The 24,012-nt window shown below is 40.6% G+C and overlaps 2 protein-coding genes across 2 annotated transcripts; one reads left to right on the top strand and one right to left on the bottom strand.

Annotated features, from left to right (window-relative positions):
* Positions 1-679: 679 nt before the first annotated feature.
* Positions 680-22,431, top strand: MONOS_5059 (putative CMGC/MAPK protein kinase; the record flags this gene model as incomplete). The annotated part of the gene is made up of 12 exons (XM_067875178.1): positions 680-697; positions 758-1,382; positions 1,437-1,484; positions 2,228-11,605; positions 12,047-19,132; positions 19,461-19,512; positions 19,585-19,714; positions 19,779-19,985; positions 20,066-20,234; positions 20,300-20,371; positions 20,477-20,556; positions 20,657-22,431. 12 exons carry the CDS (start codon positions 680-682, stop codon positions 22,127-22,129), a joined length of 19,338 nt encoding a protein of 6,445 aa, XP_067731973.1. The 3' UTR covers positions 22,130-22,431.
* Positions 22,432-23,745: 1,314 nt separating this feature from the next.
* On the bottom strand, positions 23,746-23,994 carry MONOS_5058 (uncharacterized protein; the record flags this gene model as incomplete). Its single annotated transcript, XM_067875177.1, has 1 exon — positions 23,746-23,994. One exon carries the CDS (start codon positions 23,992-23,994, stop codon positions 23,746-23,748), a length of 249 nt encoding a protein of 82 aa, XP_067731972.1.
* Positions 23,995-24,012: the final 18 nt, after the last annotated feature.

Here is a 24,012-nt window from a genome sequence, read left to right as displayed (position 1 = left end):
ATTTTTTTTTTTCAAAAATTCTAACTCTGATGACAAATAAAAAGAAAGATATTTCATTATTGTTAATCACTGAAGTTAACAACTTTTTGTTCGATCTCATTTATGGAATAAATAATGATAATAGTCTTTTTATTTCAAATTTTTCTTTTATTTGTTTTGTTAAAATCAGAAAAAATAACAATTATTTTGGTGATAATTTTTGAAATCACACATTTTTTCGGGGAATGTGTAAATGCATTATTTTTATCGTTTGTTCTGAAATAAATGATCAAAAGACCTTTGCATCGTTGTTATTGGAAAACCCAATCAAATTGATATGAGAATAGAAGAGTCAAACTCTTATAATATGTTTTCTTTATCGTGGATTTTCTTCCATTTTTGTAAGTTATTTTTTTCAACGATTTTTTTCGATTGAAAAAGTTTGATTGCAAAAATAATAACTCATTTCGAAAATGAATAATTCTTCTTTGAGTTATTATTCTTTTTGGTGTATTTTATTCAATGAAATTGTTTGAAATTTCAGTTATTATTAATGCAATAATTTCTGTTTCTATTGGAAAATGAAATTTTTGATTGACATAATTCACGGTTTGAATAGTTTTTGGAGAAAGTCTCAAAATACAAATTAATCATTCATTTTATCCAACAAATTGGATTGACCCATAAGTCATCAATATTTATGTCAGAAGAAATAACTGTTTGGTTATCGTTATATTTTGCTCGAAGAACGATTATTTAATGCTTATGCTCGTTTCAGGAAAATATTTCATCCACTGATAATCTTGATGCCTTGCTAGAAAAAGCTTCAAAATTGAAAACCGAAGGAAATACATATTTTGGCAAAGGAGATTTTGAGCAAGCATTAGCAACGTATTTTTCTGCTCTTGATGTTCTTCCTGATGCTCCATATCTTCACGAATCAGAAGTTAATCAATATCCTGATTATTATCCAGATGACGAGCCTCCGTATGCTTCTGATGAATATCCTCCCCCAGAACCTGAATCTACCGAAGCAGAAGCACCTGCAACGGATCCCTCTCAAAAGAATGCTTCACAAGATTTTTCTGAGCCAAAAAGCTTGACGGATCTTCGTGCTTCTCTGTGTAACAACATTGCCTTATCTTACATAAAACTTTCATCTTATTCTGATGCTTCTCGGTATGCAGCAATTGTTCTTCGACACCCGGGTTTCGAAAACAATGTTAAAGCATTGTTCAGAAAGGCATTAGCAGATGAGAATCTTGGAAAATTAGAAGAGTCTCTTGATGGATACAAGCAGATTGTAGTTGTGGAACCATCAAACAAAGAAGCACAATCAGCTGTAAAAAGACTTGAGGTTTCTGTACAAGAAAAACACGAAAAAGAAAAGGAAGAACTCATTGGTTTGGGCTTATTTATTTGTTGATTCATTTTACTCTTTTATTTTAAATCTTTAGGAAAATTGAAAAATTTGGGAAATAAACTGTTAGGAAAGGTTGGACTAAGTTTGGATAATTTTAAAGTTCAAAAAGATGAAAAGTCCGGAGGATATAAGTATGACATAATGAGTTATTATTAGCATATAAGCTCTCTTTTTTTAGTATTCAATTTCAGAAATAAGCAACGGATTTGAACTTCTTTTAAAGGAATCTCAAAAACTACTCACGATCACATGAAAGCATTTGTCAGAATTTTCGTTTTCTTTAAGCATTCGATTCTTTTTTTCCATTTCATTTTTATTTTTTCATTTCATCAAAATTTCTCTTTACTTATGGTATATTGATCAAAACAATATTTTAATAATAAAAAATTTCGCATTTTGAGAGTATTTGAATGCAACCAGAACCGATGCGCAAAGTGCGTAATTCCGGTAAGCATTGCAAACATCTTACAATAACATTTTCATCATTTACGCAGTCAACTCGAACGCTAAATCAGTTTGTATTGTTTACTCAATGGGCAATCTTCAGAAGGAACGCGTCACTTGAAAGATACGCTGAGCGCTATAAATCGAGCTTAGAAATTAATGAGACTATTAAAAAAGAAAAAAAATCAATTCAGACTAAAGTGCATTCATTGATTTTTAAACGGAACATTTTGGAGCAATTAAAAGAAATAATGCTGTCATATCTGAAAAACAATAAAGAAAAAGGAAGGATAATACAAGAAGCCTCTGCGCTAACGAGGAAAGAACTTTCAGAGTTTTATTTCCCGTTTGCTAATGGAAATGCGTTTTTCAATTCTGAAGATAGAATTGTGAGCTCCCCGCTTGAGCCATTATTTATCAATTCTCAGTCTCTTGTGCTCTATGAAAATGTGTATCAATCTTCTGCTTTATCAATGAAACTTTCTGACATATCAACCTTAGTTCGAGCAGGTTTTTGCGAAAGGCAGCTTAATCTAAGATTATTTATGGAAGAAAATGAACACCTTGAAACAATTGGCTTATTTTTACCATGCAATAATTCCTTCTCGTCCAATCTTTTTGACACAATTGAGCCATCAGAATCAACAAACAATGAAGATTTTTCATTTCAAGCAGGATCATCTAACTCGTTAAGTCGTACAAGTTCACCAATTGCCCTTCAGAAAAAAGAAAGGCATTGCCGCAAGATGCTGAAGAGCGCGTTTGTTCCATTTCCTTTCATTCTCCGTGCGTCTCATGCGCTGAACATTTTGTATTCCTTTCGTTTGTCTGAGCTCGAAATGAATGAGCTTGTAAAGCAGCGAAAGCTGCATCTGGTGGCATCTGTGGTGAGTGAGCTGTTTCCGATGAGGAAAGTTATGCCTGTCTCGAACTCAGAGCGGCTGGAGGAGGAAAAAGAGAAGATGAAGCAGATCCTTCGGCAGAAGCAGGAGTTGCAAATGAGACGGTTGAAGGAAGAAAACGAAAGAGCGAAGAATGAAGCAAAAATGGCTAGCGAAAGTAAAAAAGTGGTTGATAATGTTAAGAAGACTTCTGGAGGGCAAGGCAGAAATGGTGAAAAAGAAGAAAAAGAAAAAGAAGAGGAGGAGGAGAATGAGGAAGAAGAAGAAGAGGAAGAAAAAGAGATTGATGAAGACGCAAAAGATAAAAGAGAAGGAAATCAAAAAGAAATTCAAGGAAACATTACAAGCTCAACTTCGAATTCTGTTTTGAGTGCTGCACAGTCCAATAACATGGACATTAAAAGCACAAATCCCTCTGATACTTCTTTATCACAAAAGTTTTCTTCCATTGAACTTCACGAAGAATGCGAAGAAAGCTCAAAATTGGCAGATTCCAGAGACATTCTGAACGAAGCACCGCACTCTCAATATCCTCCACCTCTCTCGTCGTTTCTGCCTCCTTCTTCGCAGCAATTGCCTTCTCTTTCGCCTCATTCCTCATTCACCCGCCAAACACTCCACAATCCGCTCTCCCGCTCTGCTTCTGCATCATTGTCATCATCATCATCATCATCATCATCATCTTCTTCTTCTTCTTTATTGTCTTCATCATTATCGTCATCTTCTCTTTCAGCCACTTCAAACGCTTCTCTTTCTCTCAGCACTTCATTCCAATGCGCCCCAGACTCTCCCCCTCTTCTATGTGATACATCTTCATTCTCATCTTCATCGTCTTTTTCCTCCTCCTCCTCCTCCTCCTCTTCTTCTTCTTCTTCTTCTTCTTCTTCTTCCTTCTCATCTTCTTCCTCTTCCTCTTCCTCCTCCTCTTCCTCTCCCAGCAACCTCAACTGCACAGGCATCGCTGATACAGACAGCAATGCCTCTTCTCTTTCTCTCGGAATCACCCAATCTCTTTTTGGTGTCTCTCTCTCTTCTCTTTCTCAGCTCTCTTCTTTGACTGACTCATCCACTCAAAACATCCTGCCTTCCTCTTTGCCCATTTCATCTGGTTCTTTTTCTTCTTCTATTTCTTCTTCTGTTTCTTCTTCTTGTGCGTCTGCTTCTTCTTCGTTTTCTTCCATTTCTTCTCCTCATTCTTCTTCGACTTCTTCCTCTTCCTCTTCCTCTTCTGCTTCTCCTTCTGCTTCTCCTTCCTTCGTCATCTCCCCCACACTCCCTTCGGAACACATTTCATCTCCGTTGCTTTCTTCCACAGATTGTCTTCCCACTTCACCTCTTTCTCCTCTTTCCCCTTCTTCCCCTTCTTCTCCAACTTCTCCTTCTTCCATTTCTTCCATCTCTTCCTCTCCTTCTCCTTCCTCTCCTTCCTCTTCTTCTTCTCCTGTTCAGTTTTTCCAGCAACACATTCATGCCAAGCAGCGTCCAAGCTTCCAACAGCATCCGATGCCTGTTGAGCCACACCCTTCAAACAAAAATGGAAGGTTTGCAGATGAAACAATGCGAAAATTAACACAAAACTCATCAAATAAATCATCATCATCATCTTCTTCTTCTCCTTCTTCTTCTCCTTCTTCATCGTCGTCGTCTTCTTCTTCCAATCAGAATCAGAATTCAAGCTCTCATAGTAATATGTCCACTTATTTTTCTCCGCTTTCCCTCAGCAAACAGAAGCAGGAATCGACTTTTTCACACAAACATCAACAACAAAGCCATTCTTCTTCTTCTTCTTCTTCTTCTTCAGACAAAAACCCATTTCATTCCAGTTCCAATCATAACAACAACAACAATAATAATAATAACCATTCATCTCATCATCATCATCATCATTCCAATCATCATCATCAACAGCACACTCACAATCATACTGCCAATAAATCAGTTCCTTCACATCCTCATGGCCATCCTCGTCCTCATCCTCATCTTCTTCACACAGACATCAACAGAATACGAGCCAACCTGATTCGCAATGAACTCCTCTCTCAAATTCATCCTCCTTCTCGCAATCCGCTCATCATTTCTCCAGCTGAAAGCTCGTTTTTCACATCATTTTGCATATTTCAGAGCAGAAAAGTACGTTTGTCATCATCATCATCATCATCTTCTTCTTCTTATCAAAATTCACACAGAAATTACTACACTTCAAACAAACTTATTTCTTCTTCTTCTTCTTCTTCTCTTTCTTCTCCCTTTTCCTATTCATTCCAACAGCATTCTCCTTTTTATCTTCATCTCAACATCTTCCTGACTGCAATTCATCCTCCTTCTTTTCCTCTCTCTCTCCCTTCTTTTCCTGCCATTTCCTATCCACGCAGTAACATCTCCCCTTCTCTTCTTTCTTCGAATCGTCCACTTTCATATTCTTCTTCCTCCTCTCCTTCTTCCTTTTCTTCTTCACCTTCTTCTTCTTCTTCTTCTTCCTCTCCCTCTTCATCTTCTTCTCTTCTTACATCAACCACACAACAACCTCCTCTCCTCTCCTCACACATCACTCAATCCAATCAATCCAATCAATCAAGCCAAACTCTTCAATCTCTTCATCATCCTCCTCTTCATCCTCCTCCTCCTCCTCATCCAAGTCTCCATCTTCTCTCTCCTCTCCATCTGACGCAGGAGCTGTTTCTGTTGCGGACAGAGCTGAGGAGAATTGGCTATCGAAAGAGGAAGAAGATGAGCATGACGCGTCTTGTGAACACAAAACTGTCATCTTTGTTTGATTTGGACATCAATTTTGATGAAGATGAAGATGATGAAGAGGAGGAGGAAGACGATGATGAAGACGATGAAAATGAAGATGAAAATGTATTTGGAGAAGGCAATGGAAGGGGAGGAGGTAAAAAAAACAAAAAGAGCTCAAAGAATAAGAAGAACAAGAAGTCCCAAAAGAGAGAGAAAGGAAAGAGAACGGAAGAATATCGTGCAGAAAGCAGATTGTTAGATGAGATGAGGGGGGTAAATGCATCTTCTTCCTCTTCTTCTTCTTCTTCTTCTTCCTCTCAACAGCAAAGGAGAGAAGGGAGAAAGAGGTTGAATGCCAAAGAGAGGGAGATCACTCAGATGATGGCATATGTCAACAACGAGAAGAATAACCAGAAAGACATCCAAAGCATCGCTTTCCTTTCAGCCCAGCTCCGCCTCCTTCTTTCTCCTCTTGTTGCCTCCTATCAGCCTGCTGCTTTTGCTCTTTCTCCTCTCTTCTTCTTATTCACCTCTCTTTCTTCTCTTCTTCCCCCTGCTGTCATTTTACCCCCGCTTCACCCGAAAGTTTCTCCGATTTGGTCCATCTGCGGTGTTTCACTGCCTTCCAGAATAAGCATCTCACAGAACTCTTCGGTGATTGATTCGTGGACTTCGCAGCTGGTTGAAGGGGATTGGGCAGAAATTATGGACTTTTTTGTCAAGAGGAGGAATATTAAAGGAGCGAGGACAAAAAAGGAAGAATTTACAGAGCGCTTAATTAGGAAGCATGAAATGCACAAGGCGAGGAGGGAAAGAAAAATGATGATGAAGAGAGAAGCAAGAAGAATGTGTTTGAGAGAAAGAGAAGAAGAAGGAGAAGAAAATGATGAAAGAGCAGATAATTCTTATTGTTCTGATTCTTCATCATCTTCTTCCTCCTCTTCCTCTTCTTCTCCTCCTTCTTCTGTTGAAAGCAGTTCAACTACATTTTCGCCATCAGATAGAAGTTGCGACGAAGGGCAGCTTATTTATGTGAGAGGACTGGGATTGAGAAGAGTGGCCGAGGAAGAGAACACAGATGCCAATGGAAAAAGAAGAAAAAGAGAGAGAAAGAAGATGTCGAAGAAGAAATATGAGAGAAAAGAAGAGAAAGAGAAAGAAGAAGATGAAGAGGAAGAATTGAAGAAGAATAAGAAGAATAAGAAGAAGAGTGGGCAAAGGCAGACACAGACAAGAGAAGTGTTTGGAAGAGCACGTTCTGTTTGGATGAGGTCTCTTTATTCTGCTGCAGATGTTGATGGCAAAGCAATTTCATCATCATCATCTTCTTCTTCTTTTGGAACAAACATGAAAATGGATAGCATTTCTTCTGTTGGAGATGGAAATGGAGTTGACAAAATGAATGGAATGAAACAGATTGCTCCTCTTTCTACGCTTTCTCCACCGCCACCGCCTCCTCCTCCTCCTCCTCAAATGCCTTCTTCATTTGTGGAGTCATCATCATCTGTTAATTCTTCTTCTCCTTTTGTTTCTCCTTCTCATTCCTCTCCATCTTCTCCATCTTCCTCTCACATCTCTCCTTTAATCAGCCAAAACATCAGACAAACACATCGCAACTCTCTTCCTCCGCCTCTTCCGCCTCCTCCTTTCTCTGAGAACACCCAACGCTCAAAGACTCTTGCCTCTCCTTTCCCTTCTCGTTCCCCAGATCATTCTGAAACATTCCTTTCTTCTTCTTCTTTATCTTCTTCTCATTCTTTCAATGAGCAATCCTCATCTTCTCCTTCTCCTTGTCCTTCTCCTTTATCATCCCCCTCCCCTTCTCCTTCCCCTCCTCCTTCCCCTCCTCCTCTCCCATCCTACCCCACCCCTGACGATGTCTCCCTCATCCACACTCTCCTCCTTCTCCCTCCTGTCTCTCTCTCTACTTGTGAGCGCCTCTCTGCTGCCATTGGCCACGTAGCTCATCTTGTTGCTCTGCTCAGCCATTATCTCGATTGTCCTCTCCCTCACCCTCTTTTCCCTGCAATGAGCAGGTCGTTAATCTTCTCTACTGAGGCTGGCGTGCAAAGGAGGGGAGAAGATGTGCTGAGGAGAAGGAGACAGGTGGAATTGGCACAGGAGAAGGAGAAGTGGAAGGGGGCATTTAGAAAAAATGGGATGACACAGAGAGAGAGAGAAGCGGAGAATACGATGGAGAAGATGAGTGCTGAATTTTCTGGCTCGTTTGCGAGCAGAGCAGAAGCGCAGCTGAACGGCAGCTTGAAACTTTTGTCGCCTCTTTCGTCTTCCATTTGGAAAGTGACTCAGCCTGCTGCGTCTTCTCCTTTGCCTCTCTCTTCTTTGCTTGGATCATCATCATCATCATCATCATCCTCTTCCTCGTTGTCTTCTTCCTCGTCTGCTCTTTCCAGCTCTTCATCAGATTTCTCTGAAGCTTACCTCAGCAACGTGGAGTTATCGAGCAAATATTCAATTTCTTTGGCTATTTCTGATCTTGTACGTTCTTCGGCTTCACATTACATCATCTCATTGGCTCGCAATTCTATTGCTGCCAACCCTTCTTCTGCTCCTAGCTACTCTTATTATTCACCTTCCTCCTCTTCTTCTTTCCCTTCTTCTTCTTCTTCTTCTTCTTCTTCCAATCTTTCTTCTTCATTGTTTTCTACTGCCTCTTCTCCTTCTCCTTCTCCTTCTTCTTCCTCTTCCTCTTCCTCTTCCTCTTCTTCCTCTCAAAAGCCCAAGCTCCCTTCTCAATCATCAGCAGAGAGGAAGCAGAATCTGAAGCAGCAGCGGATGTTGCAACGGCAGACATCCAGTTTCTTTGTGACGCCTGCCTTCTCAACCAGCAAAACTGCACTTTCGATGGATCCATTAAGAGCAAGTGGGAGAAGAAGCGGATCGTTTGGAGGAGGAGGAGGAGGAGAAAGAGGAGGGAGAAGAGGAGAAGGGTTTATTGGAGGAGGAGGAGGAGGGGGGGAAGGAAGAGACGAGAAAATGAATGAGCCAACATTGGGGAATGAGTTCTTTGTGTCTACAGGGAAAGTGCTGATTACACAGAAGATGAGGCTGAGCGAGGCAGAAGACGAGCAGACGAAGCAAAACATCGCAAATCCAAACAGATTCTCCCACAAATTGCAAGTCAACCACAACCACTCAGCTTCCACTTCTTCTTTCTCTTCCTCTTTCTTGTCTGCTCCGTATTTTGCTAACAATTCTCCTCTTCTTTCGTCTCGTGGCTATCTTAATGCTCAACAGCTGCTTCATCAGAACAACAGATATGCTCAGACTTCTGCTCATGCTTCAGCTACACTTCCTTCTTATTCTTATTCTTCCTCTTCTTCCTCTTCTTCCTCCTCCCCTTCTTCTTCTTCCTTTTCTCCTCCTCTTTCTTCCTCTCTGTTTCTGCCCACCTCTCCCACAAAGATGTCGATGAGGCCATATTCTGTGCAATTGTCTTCCTCTTCCCGCAATCTTCCTTCTTATCCTCCTTTCCCCCCTTACTCTCTTTCTCCTAAGCCTTCCACCTTTTCTACTCTTTCAGCCCAGAACTTAGCGGCGTCTCAATCTCTTTCTTCTTCTTCTTCTTCTTCTTCTTCTTCTTCTTCTTCGCAGGCTTTCCATCAACAGCAGCAGCAACAACAACAACAAGCAGACAATGGAGAAAGTGCGTCAGATGGAGAAGACGATGAATTGGACTCGTATGTGATGATATACTCTGCTGATCCTGAGGATATGCAGGCAGGGCAGTTGCAAAAGACTTCAATTGCAAATGAATCAACAGCAACATCTTCTTCTTCTTCATCTTATGTGACAACTCCAACTCCATCAACTGACCCAACAGCTGTCTCTCCTTCTCTTTCTCCTTCTCAGCCTCCATCCAATTCTGCATCATCACCATCTTCTTCTTCCTTCTCTTCTTCTTCCTTCTCTTCTTCTTCCTCTTCCTCTGCTCCTCAGATGATCACGCCACGCACCATTGCCCACTCTGCCCATTCTTCTCTCCTCCCAACAATCACCTCAGCTGGCCCATACACCTTCACCTCTGTGCCTCGCACACTCCCGATGAATCCTCTCAACAGATCTGTGAGAGAAACAGAGAAGAAGGGGAATACAATGAATAGTATGAATAACATTAATAGCATAAATAATGTGAATAATGTGAATGAAGCAGGGAAAGCAGGAATGGCGGGGAGAATGGAGCAAAAAGACACATTTAGTGAGCCTGCTGTGCGGACGCAGATGAGCAGGCGGCCGAGCTCATCGAAAAGGCAGTCTCCATTGAAGATGGCATTGAGTGGAGGAGAAAGAACAGATAATGTTGGATTTGACAGCATACAGATAGAAGAAGGAAACGGTGATACTGTTGCATGTGTTCAGTCGTGTTCTCCTGATTTTTCGTCTTCTTCCTCTTCCTCCTCCTCCTCCTCTTCTTCTTTGGCTTCTTCATTGCCCAGTTTTTCATCATCATCATCCTCCTCATCCTCATCCTTAATCTCAAAAGAGGATGAAATGATAAGTTCCTCTTCATTCTCCTCAAACACAACAGACAATTTTGATTCATTTGCAGAGAAGAATGCAATCAACTTCCATAGTTCAATGGCTCAGCGTCCTTCGCTTAGCTTGTCTGCATTCCCACAAGGCAGCAAAAGAGACATAGAAAAGGAAGGGAATGACTCACTTTTTGCAGGAGAAGAAGATGGAAGAAGCAAAAATGACAGAAATTTGACAGACAAAGAAGGGGATGATGATTCAGAATTGGAGATTATAGAGAATGAAGGAGCATTTGGGTCATCTTCTGAATCTGAAAGCAAACGAAGGAGCAGTCGAAGCAGCTCGTATTCAAGCAGAGTGTCAGTTGGAAGAGAAGGAGGAGTTAGAGGAGGAGCAGATGAAGGAGAAGAAGAAGATGATGATGAGATTCCTTTGCGTGTGGCCATTAACAGTGGAAGCAGCAACAACAACAATAACAATAACAGCCTGAGTCATTCAAGTTCCTTTGGCAATGGCTCAAAGCCTCCATCGTCGTTGATTGAGCAGACAGTCGCTTCTCTGATTGAGTCAATCAACACACCCATCATCAGCAACATGGAGCTGCCTTCGTCTCCACAGCAGACAATTGGCTCGCATTCTCCGATGCAAAAGGAAAGATTGGATGCATCGTTGGCAGAGGAGATGAAAGTGGTGGAGAAAAGAGGGCATCAGTTTATTGTGACGAAGCTGTCGGAGGATCTGGAGGAAGAAGAGGAGAAGGAAGGGAATGGAGAAAAAGAAGAAAGAAGAAGAATGGCACAGCCGTTTATTCATCATTCAACACTAATGAAGAATAAAGGAGAAGCAGGAAAAAGAGTGAGCATTAATAACAGTGCAAGAGGAAATGACAACAATGATAGATCTGCCATCACATCAGTTGGAGAAGAGAAGGAAAATTTAAAAGGAAGAAAAGGAAACAATAAAGACAAATACAACAAAGACAATGAAGATTACGAAGAAGAAGAAGAAGAAATAGAAGAATCTGTTATTTTGCCATCGTTCAGCCCGTTTCTGCCTGCTGCTCTTCTTCCATCAATCGAGCTCATCCAATCGATGCAGTCAAACTGTGCTTCCATCATCGGATCAACTGCCCCTCCGCCTTTTCTTGCGCCTCTCCTCACACACTCCTCCTTCACCACGTTCCTCCACTTCGTCTCTTCTCCTTCTTTCAACCAGCTGCCTTCAAATATGATTGCAGGTGGGTCTGCTTCCTCCAACAAAAAAGTGTCCAAACCGAAAAAAAATAAAAAGAATTCGTCAGATTCAAGTGATTCTGATGGCTCTTCTGCTTATTCCTGGCTTTCGTCTGTCGCAGTGTCGTTCCATCCGAACGGGCGCGCAGACGAAGGCGTGTTTCCTCTCTTTCTCTCCTCTTTTTCGAGCGATGTGCGCCCGGAAAGTCCATCGGCTGTGAATCCTGAGTCTAACTATCACAAGTACAGCAACAAGAAGATCTCAGAAATCATCCCGTTTTGGGATGATGTGAATCAGAACACGTATATTGACTTTGCGGTAGGCATCTGGCTTTTGGCGACAGACATTGGAGCTCTGAGAAGAAACATAGGATTACCAGCTGCAACAAGAGATGGTTTAATTCATGATGTTTTTGAGATTATTTCAACAGTCTTAATAGAAACTCAAAGTTTTTAAACAATTTTTTTTCCCCTCTATTTTATGTTTTATAATTTATATTTGCTGTTATAATATTTTTGTTCAGATTATGTTTTGTAAATTATGTTATGTTTAGAAAATTTTTAGTGAAATTTTTGGTCTGATCAAATGTTACCATTTATTGGCTTGAAATTATTAATTGTTTAAGTTCCTTGTTTAATTTGAGTCTGTGGAATTTTTAAAGCAGTTAAAATTGCATTTCATTATGAATAATCATGGTTTGTGAGACTACATTTATTCTTTTGTTAAATTAGCTAAAATTTTCTTTCGTTTACAAAATACTCGATTTCTCATTTTTCTCGCAAATGATCACACATGAACTTCATTTAACATCAACTTTCAATTTCTCATGTCCCAGAAAATGAAGATGCTTCTGTAATAAAATTAGAAAATATTGAGTTGAAGCGTCAAAACAAACAATTAACTGCAACATTAAAAGATTTGACAGATCAAATTCAAAAATCCATTCCTCGTCTCGCAACGGATGCGTTACAATTATCTCATGCTCAATCCCTTCATAACTCGTTGTTTGAAGAAGCCAAAACCGCTGAACGATTGATTGATCAGAAGAATGAACAGATTATGAAAATGAAACTTGTTTTGAAAAAGGTTGCAGAGGAAAGTCTCTTAAAAGAGAAGCACATTTACGATTTATCTTCTCAACTTCGTTCTATCGTTCAATTGCTGAAAAATCATGAAACATTTAAACAGACAGAAGCAATAATTCATTGCTCAAAAACTTCTCAAACATCAATTCCACCAGTTGAAATAAATGATGGAACTATGAATTATTCATCTTCATTTTTTCCATCATCACTTTCAGCAATACCGTCAAACAGAGGCACAAAAGATGTTACACAAACAACAATTCTTGATATGGTCTCAAAAACAACAACAATTTCCGTTCCCGGTGCTTCTTCATCTTCTTCAAAATCAAATTCATCACTTATTTTCCCAAAAAAATCTTCATCAACGTTTTATTCTTCATTGGATGATTTTGTAAATTCAAACGTAAATGCGACTAATCTCGGAGATTTATTAGAAAAAAACATAGCAATGGCAGCTGTGCTACGAGAGCTTTCAGAACAGTTCAAACAAAGCGGACTTGAAGTTTTATTCGACAACAGCGAAAAGAATATTGTTTCAGGCAAACATAGGCAGAAGCGCAGAAGACAGAAAGAACAGAAAATGGCTGAATGGAGTGGTGAAGAGATTGTGATATCAGACGATGAAGAAGAGGGAAGGGGAGATGAGGGAATGTTCTACAAGGGATCAAATGAACGCACTGAAAACGAAATGCAAGCAAATGAAGAAAGCGAAAGAGTTGATTCGGATATATTTGAACTGAAGGAGTTGACGCTTATGCACAAGATGACAGGAAAAAGCATTCCACGTCTTTGGATTCAGCCGTCTGCCTCCTCTTCTTCTTCTTCAAATATCGCAACAATTTCAAACCAACAAGCAAACATTGAATTGAATGCTGTTAAAGAAGGAGCATTAACTGCTTCGTCGTCATCTTCTTCTTCTTCTTCAGTCACAAAGAGACCAACCAAACAGGCTGTTCTTTTGCAAGCTCTTGTTGAGCAGAGGAACATGATGAGCTCAATGATCACAGCACAGCAGATGGTGCGAATGAAGGACATCAACACGAAAGAAAGAGAAATAGCTGAAGAGAAAGAGAGAGAGTGGGAAGCGAAGGAGGAGCAGATGAAGCAGGAGATTGAGGCATTGAAGGCTTCTCTGACTGAAAAGGAAGACAAAGTGACTGAATTAACAGCTGAAGTGATGTCGTTGAAGGAGAATGTGAATGAACTGGAAGTGCAGCGCCAGGTGGGAGTGGAGAAAGAGCGAGTGTTTCAGCAGCATTTGAAGGAGACAGAGCAGATGATGGCAGAGGCACATGCAGAGAGACAAAAAGTGAATGAGAAGCTATTGAGTGCAGAGAGAGAGAAGGCAGTGCTGATGTTGCAGGAGAGAGAGAAAAGAGAGAGAGCGGAGGAAGCAGAGGAGAGGATGAGGAAGATGGAAGAGGAGAAGAAGGAGATGAGAAGAGAGATTGAGAGTCTTCAGGGGATGAAACTGGAGACAGAGAAAGAACTGTTGGTTCAGAAAAAGAAAGTGGAAGAAAGAGATTTTGCAATCAATCAATTGAACAACCGATTGGAAGCAGAAAACAGGGAAAAGAGTGCTGCTCAGAAAGAGTTGGAGCAGCTGCAAAGAGAAGTGGCAACAGAAGTTGTCACTTCCTCTTCAAAGATTTCAAAGTCATTTTCTGTCTCTTCAAAGTATGCATCTTCTGCTTCTGCATCTTCATCAACAGCATCCATCAGTGGCATCAACATTAATGCCAATGCAAATACAAATATTTCATCTTCTCCAACACATCCTCTTATTGTCATGAGAGCTGAAATAGCTCGTCTTCTGTCGCACATTCATTCACAGCAGCTGGAGATTGATGACTTGAGAGGCTCACTCGATGTCTCCAAAGCAGAGCTGTTGAACATGCAACAAGTGCAAATTGAGATGGAAAAGGGGAAGATGGAGGCAATCACATCAAAGCAGAAGGAAGAGGAGGAGATGGTTTTATCTTTGAATTCATTGAAAGAACAGCTGAGATTAGCAGAAGAGCAATTGAGAATGTGCAGAGAAGAGAAAGAAGCAGTTGAGAAGAAAGTGGAGAAGTGTGCTGAAGAAGCCGAAAAGAAAGAGAAGGAGATGGAAGCTGAACGAAGAGAAGTCGACGAGAAGCTGATGGCAATGGACGAAGAACTGAAGCGACTCGATGCAAAGAGAACAGAACTTCTTCATTCAGAAGCGATGGCGACGCTGCAGAGAGAGAAGGAGGAGGCAACGAAGGAGCTGGCTGTGGTGCGTGTGGAGAGAGACAATGAGAAAGAACTGAATAATGTTCTTCAGCAGCAGCAGAAAGCACTGACAGAGTTTGCCCAGCAGCAGGAAAGGGCCGCAGTGCAGCTGAGAAGCGAGCGGGCAGAGAGAGAGAAGGAAATAGAGGTCGAGAGGCAGATGCAGATGCAGAAAGAGGAAGAGCGTTCGAAGGAAGTGGAGGAGACGATGAAGGCTTTGACTGAGAAGAACGAGGAACTACAATCAGAGCTGAACAGATTGTATTTGAGGTATGAAGAGGCGCTGTCTGCAATGTCTATTTCTGATGAGATGGAAAGCCTGCTGAATTTGGAGGAGAAAGAGCGGGCACATCTGGAGGCGCTGAATTTCATGTCTCAGAAGCAGATGGAGAGCATGCATGCAATCAACGATTTGTCGGCAGAGGTTTATGAGCTGAAGACGCAGCTCAGCAAAAAGGATGTTGAGAACAGTACGATGAGTGCGAGATTGAATGAGCTGGTGAAGTCAGTTGAGGAGCATCAGACGAAAGAGAAGGAAGTGGAAGCGATTAGCAAGCGGCTGGTTGCTGAGAACGTTGCAGCCAAAAAGAAAGCTGACGAGCTGACTGCCATCAATGAGAAGAGAGATAAAGAGATGGCGACACTTGTGGGTGAGTTGGAGCGGATGAAAGAGAGAGAATTCGATGTGGAGTCGACAAACAGACAAATGCGGCTATCAGGCGAGATGGAGCATATCATCTCAAATGCAGCAGAGATCAGAGCTATTCTTCAACAACAGCGACAGCAACAAAATAGCAGTAACATTACTGACGATCAGTCAAACGTTGGTGCTGACAGCGCATCTTCTGCAAGTGCTTCTGCGTTTTCCTCTAGTTCTGCTAGCAGTTTGGCTTCGAATACAACACCAGCACAGCTGTGGAGTGTCATCTTCTTCCTTTGCAGAGAGAAGGAAGTGACTGAGGCAAGGCATATTTTGTGTGCAAATAACAACGAGAAGCTGAAAGAGGAGCTGAAGAAGGAGAAAATGGCATTGGAGAATGAGCAGGCAGCACGGAAACAAGAGAACGAGCAGAACAAAGCAGATAAAAGAACAGTGGTTGAGCTGTCGCATGCTGTGAACACGTTGAAAGAGGAGCTGCTGAAGAGGAACATGAGCTCAGCCAGTCAAGCAATTGCTAACTCGCAATATGAGCCGCTGATGCCAATGGCATATTATCTGTCTCTTCTGAAGACAGATCTTTCATTGATGAGGGATGTTGCTTCTGCTTTGTGCAATGATGCTAATTCACTTTCAGCGCAGCTGAGAGAAAAGGAGGAGCAGATAAGATTGATGGAGATGTCGATAGCATCAGGCAAAAGAGAAATGGAAAGAATTACAAAGGAAATGGAGGAAACAATGAAGAAACTGGAAGGTGCACAAGAAGAGCTGAAGAAAGGAGGAGAAGAGAATGCGACATTAGCAGAGAAAGTGAAGCAGCTGGAAGAGCAAGTGGCGACAGGGAAAGACGAGATTGAGAAGGCAAAGGCAGTTCTTCAGCGGGAAGAAGAAATGAAGGCGACAATAGCGAGTGAAGGAGAAAAGCTCAAAGAGCAGACGAGGATTGCCGAGGAATCGAAAGCAGCGTTTGAGAGAATAACAGAATCGTATCGCATTTTGAGTGACTCAGCAGAGAGAGAGCGGCTGTTTAGAGTGAAGGAGAAGGAAGAGGAGGCAGCAGTTAGAAGAGAACTGGAGGAGAAAGGGAAGGAGGCAGAGGCGCAGAAGGATGCGTTAGAGAAGCAAGTGAAGGAGTTTGAGGTGAAAGCGAGTCAGAGAGAAGCAGTGGTGGAGAAGATGAGAGCAATAATGGAGAAGACAAAGGAGATGATGCAATCTTCTGCAGGTGAGAAGAAAAGACTGTCCGAACAGCTCAATGCAACGAGGGTGCAACTGGAGAGAACAAAAAGAGAAGCTGAGAATCAGCTCAAAGCAGCGATTTCACAGCCTTTTGCTCAACAACAGCAACATCAATCACAACAACAGACAATTCGTTTGCAGATGAATGGAACACAGGCAGAACTGGATGAGATCAGCAGACTGAAAGCAAGAGAGGTAGCAGCAGAGGAGCAGAGGGAGAGAGAGAGGGAGATTGAGAGGGAGAAAGAGCAGAAGAGAGAACAAGAGAGGAAAGCAGAACAAGAAAGAGAAGTGGCCATAAGCAGAGAAAGAGAGGCATTTGCAGCAGAGCGGAATGAGTTGTCGAATAAATTGAGAAAAGCACAGATGGAAGTGGAGGAGAAGTCGAGGCTGAACTCACTCCTGTCGAAGAGGATTCAGAGACTGACATCACACAATGCTGCTTCTGCAGTGGGAGGAGGAACAGTTGGAGGAGGAGCATCAACAGCAGTAGCAGCAACAACAAAGCAAACTGCTCAGTCTGTTGTGTTGGGTTCTGCTAATCCTGCTTCTTCTGCTGTTTCTGCTTCTTCTAATGCATTCGCTGGAAAGGCAAATGTGGCTGTGTTAAAGAGAAATGTAAATATGAATTTAAATATGAATGTGCCAAGTGTTGCAGGAGAAATGCAGAGAAATACTCAAAATGGTTCAATTCTAACTTCATCAATGGCTCCTTCCTCTGCTCTTCCTTTATCTCCTATTGATTCTTCATTAGCATCTGGAATCACTTTGCCTTCTTCCTTGCCTTCCTCCTCTCCTTCTTCTCCTTCACAGCTCATCAGTCTTCCTCCCCCCGCACCTCCTTCTCATTTCCCTCCAGTCACTCCAGTCAAAATTCCTGTTCCAACACAAAAGCAGCAGACTCATTCAACAGCACAAGGATATACTCTTCCTCCTGCGCCTTCTCGATCTATTGCTTCATCATTGCCATCCTCCTCCTCATCATCATCTCCTCCAACATCTCCTTCTTCATCTGTCACATCCATTCCAGCAATACACAATGCAAAAGGGACACTCCAGTCTTCTTCTGCTTCAACACCAACATCAGCAGTGGCTGCTGTTCCAACAGCACATTCTCCTTCTTTTGTTTCTTCTTCATTTTCTTTGCAGTCTCAGCATTCACAACAGCCACAACAACTTCAACAACTGCAACAACCACAGACTCAGCCAAAAGTCGCACCAAAAGCTAAAATGATTGGAGGAATGACAACTTCATCATCATCATCATCATCATCAACATTAGCATCATCATCAATAACCCCTTCATCCACAACAACATCCACAGCATTGCACACGTCTATCAAACCAAGTCCTTCTTCTCTGTCTTCTTCACAAAAGACGCTCCAGTCATCTCAAATGCCTTCTTCTAAGCCAAAGCCAAAGACATCTGCTTTGTCTGCTCCCAAACAGCAATCAATCCAACCTTCCATTTCATCTCCTTCTTCTTCTCCTTCTTCTTCTCCTTCTCCTCAAAGCCGCCTGCCTTCACATCAATTGGCTCAATCTTCTTCTTCTTCTTCTTTATCTTCCTCTTCCATCTTTTCCAGCCAACACACAATTGCTGATAATCCATTTCAATCGCTCAATCAGCCTTCTTTCAGCCAGCCATCTGCTCCCATCACCTCTCAAACACTCTCTTTGAATGCATCTAAAGTGTCCTCTGCTCATTCTCTGTCTCCCTCTCAGAATCAGAACACCACTTCATTGTCTTCTCCTAATGGAACAGCTGTTTCTTCTGTTGCTTCTGCTACTAATACTGCTAATGCTAACAATGCTAATGCTTCTTCTCCTTCTCCTTCTCCTTCTGCTGCTGCTGCTGCTCGGCCTCATCTGCTGACATCATTAGTTCTTTCTTCTTCTCCTCCATCTCCTTCATCTTCAATTTCTTCTGCTGCTTCTTCTACTTCACCTTCTCCAATCGCATTATCATCATCTTCTCCCTCTTCATCTGAGAATCCATTCCTTAATCCAACCAATACCAACAATGCTATCAATGCTATCAATGCTATCAATGCTAATAAATCCAGTCAATCAGAGTCATTTTCAGTCAGCTGGGTGGACTATCGCACAAGAGAGCCAATAAATCAGATGGCTCTGTCAATTGGAGAGAAGAGAAGGCCTTTGGATGAATATGAAGAGGAAAGAAGCAAAGAAGAAGAACAACAAAGAGAAAGTGAAGGAGAATATTTACAGAAAGAGATAGAAAAAGAGAAAGAGAATGAGAAAGAGAAAGAGAATGTGAATGTGAATGCAAAAGAAGGAGATGTCACTGGAAATGCAGTTATTTCTTCATCTTCTGGTTCAAATGCAGATAGCAACAGACTCAACGACTTTGCAGAGCTGGATCGAAGATTAGACCAGTTTGAAGAGGAGGAGCTGTTGAATGAGCAGGGAAGAGAAGCAAACGAGACGTCTTCATTGGCATTTGCAGGAGAAGCAAGTGGAAATATGGCAGAGCTTATGCAGACAAGCAAAAGGAGAAGATATGTTGACAAGGGAACTTCAGAGCAAATTATGTTCACTTCATTTTTCAATCAGCCTTCGCAGACAGCATTTGCGAGCGGAGAGCTACAGATTCTTCAGAACGAGCAGAAAGGAGAACTTCCTCATCTTAATGATGAGACTTCTTCTCGTTCTTCTGAAGGTTCTATTTTTCAATAATTCATTTCATTTTTAATTTCACTTTTTTTGAATATTCTCATAAATTATTGATAATAAAGCATACACATTGAAATTCGCAATCAAACAAATTATCCATATAAATTCAAGTTCTTTGTTGACGTTTTCATACTCCATATGTTTTTTAAAAAAATAATTTAAATATTCAGATCACAGTTCCACAATTACGGGAATCGTTTTCATGTATAAGGGAAATTCTGATCAACGTTAACTTGTTTATATCTTTATGAGCAGAGCCCACAGCCAAACTCATTCCAAGCACACCTTTTCTCCTGCAACATTTATTATACCAGAACGTTTTTCAATTATTCGCCCAATTGGAAAAGGGGCATATGGCATTGTTGTGTTTGTTAGTACATTTTTACTGTTATTCTCAAAAAAACGTCTTTTGAATGATTTTGGTAATGCCTAAAACAGAGCGTGTAAGGATACCAAAACAGGCGAAAAAGTTGCAATCAAGAAGATTCCTGATGCATTCGTTCATCAAACTGATATGAAAAGAACGCTAAGAGAAATGAGGATTCTGACGCGATTTCAACACGAAAATGTTTTATTACTTTATTTAAAATTAATTTATTAATATTTAACATTTTATTGATATTTTCAACTAGATTGCATTTATTCGTGATGTTTTCAAACCACAAAGCTTTGATGAGTACAATGATGTTTATTGGCTTAATGAATTGATGGATACTGACCTTTACCAAGTTATTGTTTCCCCTCAACCACTTTCCGATGATCATGTTCAGTACTTTTTATATCAAATCCTGAGAGGTCTAAAATACATTCATTCAGCAAATGTACTTCATAGGGATTTGGTTTGTCAATAATTTTGAAATTGTTTTCCATATGATTTTAAATTATTATTTTCTTTATGTCTCATTTTTGCATTTTGTAGAAACCATCCAATATTTTGCTCAACAAAAACTGTGATTTAAAGATTTGTGATTTTGGACTTGCTCGTCCAGTTCACGAGCATGCTGTTAATATGATGACAGAATATGTTGCAACAAGATGGTATCGCGCACCTGAAATTATTTTAACTTGGAAACATTACACAAAAGCAGGCATGTTTCTATGAATCATATTTATAAATAAATGATTATATTAAATTTTTGATTTTTAAATTCAGTTGACATGTGGTCTGTAGGATGCATATTTGTTGAAATGTTGACAAGAAAACCACTGTTTCCAGGGAAAGATTGTGTGTAATTTTATCATATTTCTAATATTTTACACTTTTTGTTAATCAAAAAACTAATGTTATGATGTTTTTATAAATGAAACAAATAAAATCTAATTTTTGAAGATTTGCATCAACTGAGGTTAATTGTTGATATTCTTGGTAACCCAACTGATGAAGATCTTTCCGATATTGAAAGCGAAAGAGTGTGCCTTTTTTTCTTTAACGTTTTTTTGTAAATGTCGTCAATTAATATAAATATTAAAAAAAAATTAAAATATCTTACAATTCCTTTTCTTATTTCAGGCACGTAAATATGTGAAATCACTCCCCCGCAAAGCCAAAGTTCCGTGGGCCGAATACTTTGCTCGATTTGACATAGCACCAAGTCCCGTGGCAATTGATCTTGTCGAGAAAATGCTCCAATTCGATCCGAAAAAGCGTATTTCTGTAGAAGAAGCGCTGGCACATCCATATTTGGCTGTGCTGCACGACGAGGCAGGAGAGCCCACAGCCGACATGTCATTTGAGTTTGACTATGAAGACTATCTGAATCCGTCCAATCTGAAGCACCTCATCTTCCAGGAGATGCTGAAATTCCACCCAGAAGCAGCAGCCGAGTGCAACTATCATCCTTCCCCTGAGATTTATGCTGTGTCTGAACTGGCAAATCCAGGCTTGCTGTCAAAAGTGCTCAAAATACCACCACCGCCCGTGATGCCAGCACTTGTCCCATCGTCTCATGGCTCTTCTCAGCAATCTTCTTCTTCATCTTCTTCCTCTTCCTCTTCATCAGCTTCTCAACAGCAGCAGTCTTCGAGCTCATCAGCTGCTATGCAATCAGGACAGAGCGGACAAGCTGTGTCTTCGCAGAACACGCAGCATGGCGCGTCTGCTGGTGATCGCAGTGGGATGGGAATGGCATATTCCTCATCGTCCTCTGCAGCCAGTGGCCCTTCTTCAGCTGTTCCTGGTGGTGCTTCGTCTTCTGTTGCTGCAGAGAGAGTAACTCGATCGTCTGAAAGAGAAGTCGATGAAAGGGAAGTGGCTGACACACACAAGCACACATCATCTGGCTCTTCATCAATTTCAGCTCAAGCAGCGATGTATCCTGGTGTCTCTTCTCATTCTTCGTCTATGTCTTCTAATTCATCTTCTGTTTCAAACACAGCAACTCCTCCTCATCAAAGTGTTGCTCACAGCCGCACTTCATCGTCCACCGGGTATGTCTCTCGCTCCAATCCATCCTCCAAATCCCCTTCTCCTGCTGCTTCACCACAAACCATTCACCGCCAGGCACCTTCTTCGTCTTCTCAGCCTCTGTCTTCTTCTTCCTCTTCTTCTTCTTCTTCTTCTTCTGGGGCTTCTATTGCTTCAGGGACAACCACTCCACAGACTCATCGGATTGCGGGGACTTCTTCACCAGCTGGCAGCTCTGCTTCCAGATTGGCCTCTTCCTCCTCGTCTTCAACGGGATCTCGTCTTGGCTCTTCTTCCTCAACCTCCCGCTCTGTTCGCACATCATCAACAACTTCGGGTGGAGCGGTTCTTTCTTCGTCATCGCCTGTGGTGTCTTCTTCTTCTTCTTCTTCAGGTCGTGTTGCTTCTTCTTCTTCTCTCTCAAGAAAGAACCCAGCAGTGCCATCTTCTTCTGGTTATGCTGGCTCTTCTTCGTCTTCGGGTGGTGGTGTTGCTGCCCCTTCGTCTTCGTCCATGCTTCATGGGACAGGGCTAACTAGAATGAACAGCGGTGGAAGAACAGGTGGGACGGGAAGATAAAAGCAAGAATAACTATCTTCGCATTGCGAAGGAATGAAAGAAAGAAGTTTTATAATTATTAATTTTTTTTTTATTTATTGAAAAAGTTTGAATTTCTGAATTTGCTTAAAGAAGTATGTATTGTTTGATGGAGTAAAATGAAGCGAAAAGAGATAAAGCAAATGAACTTTTTATTTCAAAGAACAAGTGCGGAAGAAAAATCAACTGCAATTGTTTGTTTTTATTTTAAAAAAAAATGCTAATTTGTGACACACTAATCTGAGTTTTCCAAAATTGAAAATACAGAAGTTATTGCAAAAGGCAACTTTTGGGGCACTAACTTTTTTCGTTTAAAACATGAATAAAAAGCATTAAAATGTGATGTTGAGATATTATAATTGTGTTCGGTAAATAATAACCTACTGATAAAAATTAAAAATAATTGAAAGGTTTTTCATTCAAATCTTAAGTTTTTCGAGACTTTTTTCAAACTTCATTAAAGTTCTTTCGTAATATGAATTATTTTTACAAATAATTATTCAAAATTTCAATTCGTGGACAGTTGTTCTTAAGAAAGAACACCCTCCAAAAGTTTAATGATAAATAAAGCATGTAATTAACACTGAAGAGTGTTGATAAATGTTATTTTGAAAACATAAAGTCTTTTCATGAAGGATAATTTCGAATTCATTGGAACTATCAAAAAAAAATTTTTTGTCAAAGTTTTAACCACTTTTAGGTGAATATAGCCTAACTTTCTTTTCTTGCTTGATTCATAAAGAATTTGTTTCTCGAATTGCTTAAATGAATATTCACCAATTTTGGTAACATCAAAAATTCTTTCTCGGTTAAAGTCATAATAAACATAAAACTTCTAAGCCATGTTCATTATTTAAATATGAAATAAATATTTCGCTTTTTTAATTTTGTTCCATTCAATTGTTTCTTTTATTTTTTCTCTCTTTCTCTCTTCTCTCTCTCTCTCTCTCTCTTTTTTTTTTTTTTTTTTTTTTATTTTTTTTTTTTTTTTTTTTTTTTTCGAATTTCTTCGCATGAGTATGTTTAACCTATAATTATGCAAAAAAAGAAAAGTTTTAAATTTTTCTTTCGATTGTTTAAAAACGATAAATTACACCCTATTTTTATATTTGGATTTGAATAATTGAAAAATTTAATATGGGGCGCAGGAGTTTTTAATTTTCTGATTTTTTCCTGCATCCACATCCATGATGAGAAGCTTCCCCAGCATTCAGACTGCACACAATATTATTGCGTTATTAATACTTGCAGTGAGCTGCTGCAATGGTGCAAGCACTGAAGAAAATCAAATTCAACAAGAAAAGAACGAAGAGGTACATAAAGGCTCAATTAACATTGCAAATAAAAATAGCAATTACAACATTAATTTTGACAATTTAATGGCGAAAGCTATAAAACCAGCTTACAATTGCATTTGCTGTGTCCAAACAAGTCTAAATATCATCAACACCTCCTTGTGTATGACCCATCTCACATTAGCGCCTCTTGCTGGTTGTCCGATCCTCTCTTCTCACCAACATTCAGCTGCCACCATCATTTCCTCTACCTGTCAAATCCATCCAACAACAAACAATCCACTTTTCCTCTCTGCCCATGCCTCACTCGCCATCACCAACTTCTCCCTCACCATCCACCAACCAGCCATCCTCCCCTTCCCCCTCTTCTCCACCCCAAACAATCTCCTCCCACATGCCCACTCCCCAATCCCTGCCTCCTTCTCCATCTCCCACTCCTCTTTCTCCTCGTTCATCTCCCTCATCCAGCCCTTCCTTTTTTCTCCTTCTTCTTCCCCTCTCCACATCCATCACCAATCCCATCCCCACCTCCAAATCCACCTTAATCTCCATCTCTCAAACACCCTCTTC

This window comes from Monocercomonoides exilis (genome assembly GCF_001643675.1).
Source record: "Monocercomonoides exilis strain PA203 chromosome Unknown scaffold10-1930038, whole genome shotgun sequence".
NCBI lineage: Eukaryota > Preaxostyla > Oxymonadida > Polymastigidae > Monocercomonoides > Monocercomonoides exilis.
Note: the sequence above shows the minus strand (reverse complement) of the source record. Positions and strands in the feature narration are given on the sequence as shown.